Raw genomic sequence first — 10,435 nt, 5'->3', positions numbered from 1 at the left:
GCCCAAAGGGGACTGTTCCTGGACAGCCCTTTCCCTTTCCAGAACTTTACCCCCATCCCTGTGATTCCCAGCCCCTTCCCAGCACCCTTGCCTCCACTTAGCTTTCAGAGAGCCAAGGGACCGAATCCATCTTCAACGGATGAAAACGCCACGTGCGCTGACAGGGATCTTCCAGCATCGCCGGGTTCCTCTTCAGCATCTGCAGGAACACCTAGGAAACAGAGAAACGACCAAGCTCAGCGAGAGCCACACGGCACAGCTTCCCTCTGGTGCCACGCAACGACCCACCTGCTTATGGCGCGCGGCTCGCCTCCTCCGTCGCTCTTCCAGGCCAAGTTGTCCCTCTGCACCTGAAATCAAGGTATTCAACAAGTCACCCAGATGATCATCAACAGCTTGACCATCCCACAGGTCTGCTTTCTGTTTAGGAATCCCACCAGAAGCTCTAATTGAGTCTCTAAAACACTGCGGAAGGGACAGTCCGCTCCCCTGCCCACAGCTACTCCATCCCAGATGACTGCACCACCTTGGCCTGCACAGTTTAACACGTCAACAGATCAACCGTGCACCCCTAGAGCTCCGTCCACCCACCCCGGACTCCACGCCTCCGGGCAGAGCAGCTCCCAGCCAAAGGCGCACGTGCGCACACAGACGCACCTCAGAACGTTATAGACAACACATCAACAGCACCAAAAATGCTCTATAACAAGAACGACTCCAAACCAGAGACTGCATTGATCAAAAGAACCTGCAGGGAGGCAGCGGTGAGGCGAGGAGTCTCTACTGCAACCCCAGAAAAAAATTAGAGCCGAACGGCAGGGCCCCTTAGGAGACGGCGGCGCTGGCGCAAACACACAGAGACGGCGGCGCTGGCACAAACACACAGAGAGGGTGCAAATACAAGAAGCTGCTGCAAGACTTAAAACCTTCAAGATGCTGGGAAGAAGTGCCAGTCCCTTAGACTGGATGGGTAGAGAGCAGAGCTGCTGTTACAGCCCAGAACTACACCGTAAAACACAACTGACCGAAAATGTTCAAGATGCAAGAACCGTGCACCCTTTCGGCTGCCGATACAAGAAAACCGGCAGCCGATTGGTGCTACGCCGATCGGCACCGGCTTTCCAGACCCCGGGATGGCGCTTGAAATGACTTTCGTGCCCCTGGAGCGCAATGATACCCGGGGATCGTCTGACGGGCGCGAGGCGGCTTCCCGAACTACGCGACAACAGACGCGGGCTGGAGCTGCCCTGCCCGGCACACGCTGGCATGGCACCGTAAAGGTCCCTGACCCCATTTATCTGCCCAAAGGGGACTGCTCCTGGACTGCCCTTTTCTGTCTGAGAACTTTAAACCCTCCCTGCAATTCCCAGCCCCTTCCCAGCCCTCGTGCCTCCACTTAACTTTCAGAGGGCCAAGGGACCGAATCCATCTTCAACAGAGGGCTAACGGGGATCTTCCTGCAGTTGTCGCTTTCTCCATCATCACCTACAATAAGGAAAGCAAGGACATGCATACAATTAGGCACCCAAATAATATTTAGCGGTAGTAGCCTACGAGTCATTGCTCACCTTGGCTGAGCTCCGGGAGGTACATTTGAATGATCTACCGGGGGCCTCTGCACGCTGCAAAGGTTCTAGAGACAAGACACTCTTCTAGGAGAAGAGATTATATTAACAGCTATTAATACAGCAACACAAACCAAAAAACAACACTCCATCTTCATCGTGGTCAGGAATTACTGGAAAATGCAAAGCACCTGGAACTGAATCAACAAATGAAACATAATGACAAACAACCTTTCTACTACAGCTGCTACTGAACCTTTGCTGCACCCGAAGCTCTTACCTCAAAGGGACACCTCTGCTTCTCCTGAGATGTCTGCCCATGTAGCTGAAACGGCTCAAAAGCTGCTGACTGCCAAAGGAGCAGCAGAGAACCGGCTCCAAAGCCATCCTGGAGCGGAATGAGCTCCCTACCCGAGAACTGGGGCTCAAATACCCTGAGCCCCGCCCACCCCTTCCCACAGTCCCCTGGGAAAGGGGAGGGATCAATCACCCCAGGCCCCACCCACCACCCTTATCAAATCACCTGGAATCTCACTTGAAGTGACAGCACCTGCACTTTATTACAGCTATTGCATCTACAATGACACTCAGTATGGATGTCAACTTCGATTTTCTAGGGAGCAGAATTTTAGAAATTTTGACAGGGAATTGAAAATATGTTGACGTGGATTTGGAAAATTCTAGAGAGAATTTTAAAAGTTTCAACAGGATTTCAACAATTTGGAGAGGGATTTGAAAAGTTTCAATGGGAATGTGAAGAATTGGGATGAAAAGTGAAAAATTTTGAAGGGACTTTGAAAAAATTTCAAATGCTGGAGAGCAGCTCTGTGGAGAGGGATCTGGGGGTTCTGGTCAATGGCCAGTTGAACATGAGCCAACAGATTCCCTGGGAGCTGAAAGGCCAATCATGTCCGGGCATTTCCAGCCGGGCAGGGAGGGGATTGTCCCGCTCTGCTCTGCGCTGGTGTGGCCTCACCTGGAGCATTCACTGTGTGCAGGTCTGGGTGCCACAGGATAAAAAGGATATAAAGCTACTGGAGGACTATGACCTAGTTGAAGGGTTTAGAGCAGTATCTGTGTGAGGAGTAGCTAAAGTCACTAGGTCTGTTCAGCCTGGAGGAGACCTCATTGCAGTCTACAGTTTCCCCACCAGGCGAGCAGGAGGGGCAGGTGCTGAACTCTTCTCTCTGGCAACCAATGACAGAACCCAGAGAATGGCAGAAGATGTGCCAGAGGAGGTTTAGGTTGGGCATTAGGAAAAGGTTCTTCACCCAGGGGTTGGTGAAGCACTGGGACATGCTCCCCGGGGAGGGGTCACGGCCCCAAGCCTGACAGTGTTCAAGAAGCAACTGGACAATGTCCTCAGACACACAGTGTGAATTTTGTGGTTGTCATATGCAGGGACAGGAGTTGGAATCAATAATCCTTGTGGGTCCCTTCCAACTCAGGTCATTCTATGATTCTATGCTGCTGTGTTTAAGAAAGGGTAAAAACTGCAACAGCAGCTGAGAGGAGTGAGTATATGTGAGAGAAACAACTATGCAGACACCAACAGTGAAGAAGGAGGGGAGGAGGAGCTCCAGACACCGAAGCAGAGATTCCGCTGCAGCCTGTGGTGAAGGCCCTGTAGTGTGGGCTTTCCATGGGATCATTGCTTCCTTCAGGTCACATCCACCTGCTCCAGGGTGGGATCCTCCGCAGGCTGCAGAGCGGTGCAGACCAGCACCCCCAGGTCCCTTCCTGCAGGGCTGCTTTCCAGCCACTCCTACTTTATACTTGTGCCTCTTGTTACTCCGTCCTGGGTGCAGAATCCAGCACTTGGACTTGTTATATTTCATGTCACTGATGAGTCCCCAGTGCTCTGATCTATCCACATCCCTCTGCAAGGCCTTGTCCCTTGAGCGAGTCAACACTAAAGCTCCTATTTCAGTGTTGTAATAAACAATTCTAAGAGTTAGAGATGTTTGTTCATTAAAGCTTCTTAAAAGGAAACGCTCAGGGGTTATTGAGTTAGAGATGTTTGTTCATTAAAGCTTCTTAAAAGGAAACGCTCAGGGGTTATTGTGCAACATGGGAAGCCCCTGCCCTTTGTTATGCAATTGCCTTAAATGTTCGATCCTCTAAAGGTGGGGGGGCAGGGGTAGGTGAGAAGATGGGAGATTAACCGCCTGGCAACAGAGGACACATGCGCAGAAAGAACAAGTGACGTGGCACCCTGAACAACGAACCCGGGACCCTCTGAAAGGCCAGAAGAAGTTTTTCCCACGCGCGCCACTGGAGAAGCGAATCGCATGGTCACCCCGCGCTGTTTTTGCTTATTGCATTGAAATCCATCGGGAATAAATTTCTGTTATTCAAGTTAATTTCGAGTCAAAATTTATTACAAGTATCATCAGCAAATTTCCTACCTCTGCATTCAGCTCCAGCACTAGATCACTGATAAATACATTGAACAGAACTCCCACTAGAATTGACCCCTGGGGAACACCACTGGTTACTGATCACTGGATTTCACTGTACTCTGCTGACTGGGCTGATTTGATCCCCATCATCTGCCGTATGGCAGTTTAGACATTTAGGACCCTGTAGGTAGAGATCAGCAGGTAGTGTCCTCTAGTGTATCTTATAGTATTTGAAGCCATTGCACATGCCAACAGATGTGACTCAACACTTAAGAAGTATCCAGAACCTTCTGTAGTTACAGCTGGAGGCCAGAGAAGACACCATGGAGTATCTCAAATGGCACTAGATACTGATCTCTAGGTAATTAAGTTGTTCATCAGTATATTTACTTGTATTTTAGAAACTTAAATTTAAGACATCTGAAGCTGAATCTTACTCTTATAACATCCCTCGTGTTTAAACACATATTTTACATATAATTTGAGATATTCTAGTGTGTCTCAGAGGTCTGGAAGATAGAACACAGTATCTATGGGAGACTTACACTCTTCTGATGTGGCAAATGGAGGACTAGAAAATCCCAGTGTATCTCAAATTGCACCTTATCCCTTTCACGTTGTGATACACAGCATTATATATCCAATCTGTTTGCCGTAATGAGTAATAAGGTATGCATGTATGTGCTTTCAGGGACTGCATCTTTGATCAGTTATGGGTCAGCTTGACCACAGTGAATTTTCCTGCCATTCAGTGTTGTGAACCACAGTGTAACAGGGAGAGGTAAACATATCCAGAAAATTTTTTTAATCCAGCAACTAAATTCCAGAAGTTGAAGTTGATACATTTTTTTGATAGGAGTTGCTCATTTCTGTTTATCATACTTGTGCCACCTATGTTTAGCACCTGAAGGTGCTGGTTCTTCACAATACCAGTAAGAAAGGCACTCACACACTATAAGGTATCACTTGAAATGCCACTTATTGGAGCTAACACTCTAACAAAAAAACAGGATAGTATGGATGATTTTACATCCTTCCAGATGCTGGGAACCCTGAGTTGTGCAGCATCAAACAGACCTTTGGTCAAGGATCAGTATGCTGCGCAGATCTGTCTCCTCAAATGCTACCCACTTTTAGTCACTCAAGCTATTATAGGGAACAATTGTTCTCTTAAAAGGGAACAATTCCATCCAGGATTCTTACTGTCAAACAGAAAGGATGTTTACATATGAAGTTCATGCTGCACTTTTAGGTAAAGACACACAAGGGGAGTAATAACAGGTACCAAGTGGTAGCTAATTGCAGGCTATACTGTTAGATTCAACTGTTAAAGCTCATCCTGCAGCCAGTGGATGTGCACAGCACAACAATGGCCTGAGGACCAAGCTGTACATGCAGCAAAGCATATGTCTGGGCCAACTCAGAGAATCCCAGAGTGTCAGGGGTTGGAAGGGACCTCGAAAGATCATTCAGTCCAATCCCCCCATGGAGCAGGAACACCCAGATGAGGTTACACAGGAACATGTCCAGGCAGGTCTTGAATGCCTCCAGAGCAGGAGACTCCACAACCTCCCTGGGCAGCCTGGGCCAGGCTCTGCCACCCTCACCCCCAACAAGTTTCTTCTCAAATGTAAATGGAACCTCTTGTGTTCCAATTTGAACCCATTACCCCTCCTCCTGTCACTGGTTGTCACCAGAAGAGCCTGGCTCCATCCTCCTGACACTCCCCCTTTCCATATTGATCCCCAGGAATGAGTCCCCCCTCAGGCTCCTCTTGTCCAGCTCCAGAGCCCCAGCTCCCTCAGCCTTTCCTCACACAGGAGATGCTCCACTCCCTTCAGCATCTTGGTGGCTGCGCTGGACTCTCTCCAGCAGTTCCCTGTCCTGCCAGAACTGAGGGGCCACAACTGGACACAATATTCCAGGTGTGGTCTCCCCAGGGCAGAGCAGAGGGGCAGGAGAACCTCTCTGACCTACTGACCACCCCCTTCTAACCCACCCCAGGTACCATTGGCCTTCCTGGCCACAAGGGCCCAGTGCTGGCTCATGGTCACCCTGCTGTCCCCAGGACCCCCAGGTCCCTTTCCCCTACGCTGCTCTCTAATAGGTCATTCCCCAGCTTACACTGGAACCTGGGGTTGTTCCTGCCCAGATGTCAGACTCTACACTTGCCCTTGTTCTATTTCATTAACATTTCCTTCCCTTTGCGCTGCCTCCCTGGCCCTTTTGCCTTTCCCTCTGTGTCACCTTGTTTTGCTCCCTGTCCCTATCTTTCTCTGGCAAGCTGATCTGCTCCTTACCCTCCTTTTCAAAGGAATCACAACATCACTTTGGTTGGAAAAGATAACTGCAATTTTAAAATATCTTTACCGTTTGAAGAAACGGCCTGAAAAGGTTTGTTTTTTGTTTTTTGTGTTTTGTTTTTTTTTTTCCAGTGGGGCAGTTCGCAAGGACAGATGGGCTGCTGGACTCTTCAATACCAACATTCAGGGCGAGGAAGGAAGTCTTGGCTATACTTGGGTGATATCTGTGTCTGTGTTCTGTGTGTATCTGGGAAAGTGCGCTCTAGGGAACTCAGGCTGCCAATGAGTCAAAAAACGGCCTGGTTGTCTAAAAAACACAAATGCTCCAGTGGCCGTATCAACAACTGTACTAAAGATGGTGCAAAGTACCTTTTCCTCCACTCAGCCGTAGCCTTCGCAAGAAAAAAGGAAGTGTCAGATTCCTATCCAGCTTTGTTCTGAAGGGTTTTTTCCTCTTTCAGCTGGGCGTCCACTGCCACTGTCTCACTGCGGTTGCCCCGTCTTCTGCTACAGAAGTACAAGACAGACAGACAGAATCCGGAGTGGTCTGCCCGTACAAGGTACGGCTAAGATGTGTGTCTGCATTTTTCCTGAGGTACTTGTAGAGTGGACTTTAAAGTTAACATTAAGAATGCACCGCCTCTCCTATATTTTTAATACGAAACATTTTACCACATGTACTAAAAGTAAGGTCTGTTCCGGAGCATGGTACACCTGTGCAGAGCTTACCTTCCTCTGTTTATTTTCTCTTCCTGAAAGCATAATCTTTTGTTTCTGTGGGCTTACGATTGAATGATACAGTGGAAATGATTTTGTACTAAACGAGGAAAGGAGGTGTTTGTAAGAGTTCAGATGTCCAGAAGAAACAGCTGCTTCAATGACAAATGCTTTGTTCTTTTTCAGCCAACAGGTTTTTAAAATATCGTAGCTTTTGGAGTACTATTCTGACTGAGATACAGGCACCTGGGCAGATCGGTTTTGTTCTGCGCATTTGCCAGGTGTTCCCAAGAAGCACTTTCAGCCTCGTAACTGGTGGCAGTGAGTCCCGGTGTGGTTTGGATGAGTTATTGTTTCAATAATGACTTGTTTGTTCTTAACCTACAGTGTGTAGTTCTGGCTTCAGTTGGTAAGAAGTCTTCCAAAACGGCAGCATTTTCCAGAGGAAAACTTTGTCTAGTCAGTTAATTGAAACGGTTTTAGTGTCATGTATTACATGGTAATATACAAAGCAGGGTTACAGTGTTCTATAACATGCATAGAAGGACGTGTATTTAAGACAATTCTAGACGTAAACAGCATTATTGTTTTTATTGGGATCTTTTGGTATCTAAATTCTTGAGCAGGGGGAAAACATGTGTTTTCCAAAATACCCGGTGGCGACTCATGGTGCTGGGATGGGGCCAATCCAGCTCCAAGTCAGTCGCGCTCAGCTGTGTTTGCCCCCCCCACACCCCCCGTTTCCCAGTTTTGCTCCAAACTTGCTCAAATACAAACAAATAGGCAGCAATTCAGAGACAACAGAGTGGGGCTCAGCCGGTGGTGCCCCCTCCTAACCCCCCCGGCATCCCCAAATCCCCAACAACGGGGCCAGACACCCCCTTCCCCAGCTCCGTTCCCTTCTCTCAGCTCGCTCCAGCACCGGCCCAACACCCTCTAGTAAACAGCGCTTGGTGGCCCCGGAACGCGCCACTCCCGGAATGCCGAACTCTGAACTGCTGCATGAAATTCAATCCTTCCGTGCAACAACAGGTGGGTAAAAACCCACTGTGCATACATTTGGGATGTAAACATGACTTACAGCCACCACCGACTGTTACGATAACCCTCGCGGACAGCACACGCACAGGAGACGCAGTGGCAGAAGTGACACATTGACTTTCATAACAGCATTTGCTCCCTTGAGGAAAGGCTGATGCTGGCAATGACAGGCAACACAGAAAGCTCTTCAGTCTATTGCCTTTGGATGCAAGAAACCCTTGCGGACCAGGGGAAATCAATTGTCATGGACGGAAGAACGCTACAGCACACAACTTGTTAGCATGCACCCTGCTGCTTTTAGTGTGGGGTGAGACTGAAACGCAGCCATTGACAGAGGAGGTGATGTAACCGGTTCATTTGGACAAACCAGTTATGGTATCTTGTCCGATGATGGTGCTTTCGCCAGTATCTCCGCTGCTGCACTGACGTCTCCTTCTGCATCAATCAGCACCTCCAAGTTTGCGCTCTGGTCCTGGAAGCCCATGGCCCTGAGCTGCTCCATTTGTCTCCCAAATCTGGCCTGTGGCACCTCCTCATCCATCTCCATCTGATGTTCTCCTTGCTCCCCATCTGACTTGAAATCTCCACTGTCCTCAGACTCGCTGCTTTGTGACGAGTCGTCCATGCTTTCCAGATCCAGCTGCACACTTGGGTCCTGCAAACTCAGTATAAAATCCGGTACCTCTGTCGAGAGGGTCTGTAATCCCCGCTGGATCTGCAGCAATGCCTGCAGCGCCCGCGGGTTCCTCAGCAGGGGCGAAATCTCGGCGTCCTCCAGCTCCGGTGGCAGCTGCTGCACCTGCTGGTCTTCACATGGAGAATTTCCGTCACTCGGTGTCTCGGCGCTGTTCAGAAGCACTTGTGCGGGGCTGTCGGGGTGTGTTACCGCACTCCCCAGGCTGTGCATGAGCTCTGGGTCTCCTGTCAGCTGCTCAACCATGGTCTGAACCTGCCCCGAGTTGGGCACCACCGGTCCTGCCGCAGGACCCAAGCTCAGCGAGGTGAAACTGTCACCTGTGCTGCTGATGGCGAACTGGCCATCGCAATCCCCTGTGTTACCACTGACCCCGCTGGACCGCAGAGCCCAAGGGTTGGGTAATGGCCTCCGGTTTTCGGTGTGGGCTGGTAGCCTGGCTCCCGTCACGGGTGGGTCACTGTCCTGGGGAGCAAAGGGGCTGTTTCCCATCTGCACAGCGTCCAAGATGGGCTCCTGAACCTCCCTGTACAGCTGCTCCAGAGCGCTGAACCCTCCAGGGATGCTTTCCAGGTTCTTCATGGCCACATCATGGTTCCTTATCATCTCCTGCCTTACGGCAGGGCTGCTGGAGGCCTCCAGCATTTCTCTGATAGTCTGGGGGTGGCTGAGAATGTGGCCAATCTCGGGATTTTCTTCAGCCAGCTGCTGCATCTGAGGGCTGGACATGAGGAGGTCCCTGACAACGTCGGCATTGTCGAGGACATCCTGCACCAAAGCAGTCTGCATCTCCCTTTGCAAGCTGTGCAGGGGTACCTCTTCTTCTTGAATGCTGCTCTCCAAGTCCAATGTGTCTGTGGAGTCCAGGCCCAGGAGAAATACGCCCGTCACCCCAAGGAGGAAGCCCAGCAGAAGTGTGTTGTTGTTGATGGTGTTCAGATCCAGGCCTGAAGCAGGGATCCTGGACAAGAGGTCCGCCATGGTCTGTGCCACTGTTTCCTGGCTGGAGGTCAACAGCTCAGACAAGTCGTGATGGATTAAGCTTGGGTTTTGCAGATGACCCGTGCTTCCCAAGCAGAATAAGTTGGAATTGCTGCAGCTGGGAGGTTGCATGAGGGCGGTCGCTCTTTCTTGATCTTCCAGGCCATCCTGTGGTTTCTGCTGGGACCTGATGACAACGTGGATGTTGACCCCACTGTGAACTCCATGCTGGCTCAAAGTATCTTGATCCTTGAGGACTTTCCCAGCAAATACCAGGACCAGCAGATCAGGGGATGTTTTGAAACGTTTAGCAACTTCTTTCTTAAACTCCTGGATAGTGCTGCTCTGAGCAACCTCAAACTTCTCCTCCTGTTTGAGCGTCTTCACAGTAACCTTGATGATATTTGAGGAATCCATGGTGACAACAGGCTGACCAGTCTCTGCTGCCCCTTTGCTTCTGGGCACGGTGACTCTGAGACCAGGGCTGCGCGTTGCTCTGTTGAAAAGCAGCGGTGCTGGCAGGAGGTGACAGAGGGTGACAGCTGCAGTGGAAACGGGGTGGCAGTTATCCCTGCTACGGTGACAGATGCCAGGAGGGAGCAGTGACACGGGGACAAGGACCACCTCCCTCCGCAGATGTTGCACAGCTGCTCCAGTTGCTCACCACCCGTGCAGTCCCCCCATGTTCCCTGTCCCACTGCAGCCTCCTGCCCATATAGAATGCCCATGCAG

At 50.2% G+C, this 10,435-nt stretch overlaps 1 protein-coding gene across 1 annotated transcript; it reads right to left on the bottom strand.

Moving 5' to 3' along the window:
* Window positions 1-8,398: 8,398 nt before the first annotated feature.
* LOC309452420 (ubiquilin-1-like) lies at window positions 8,399-10,120 on the bottom strand (the record flags this gene model as incomplete). Its single annotated transcript, XM_082077047.1, has 1 exon — window positions 8,399-10,120. The coding sequence occupies one exon, from the start codon at window positions 10,118-10,120 to the stop codon at window positions 8,399-8,401; it is 1,722 nt and encodes a 573-aa protein (XP_081933173.1).
* Between the last annotated feature and the right edge of the window lie 315 nt (window positions 10,121-10,435).

Source organism: Streptopelia decaocto (genome assembly GCF_964273445.1).
Source record: "Streptopelia decaocto genome assembly, contig: HAP1_SCAFFOLD_830, whole genome shotgun sequence".
Taxonomy (NCBI): Eukaryota; Metazoa; Chordata; class Aves; order Columbiformes; family Columbidae; genus Streptopelia; species Streptopelia decaocto.
The sequence above is the reverse complement of the archived record's forward strand: the minus strand, read 5'-3'. Positions and strand labels throughout refer to the sequence as shown.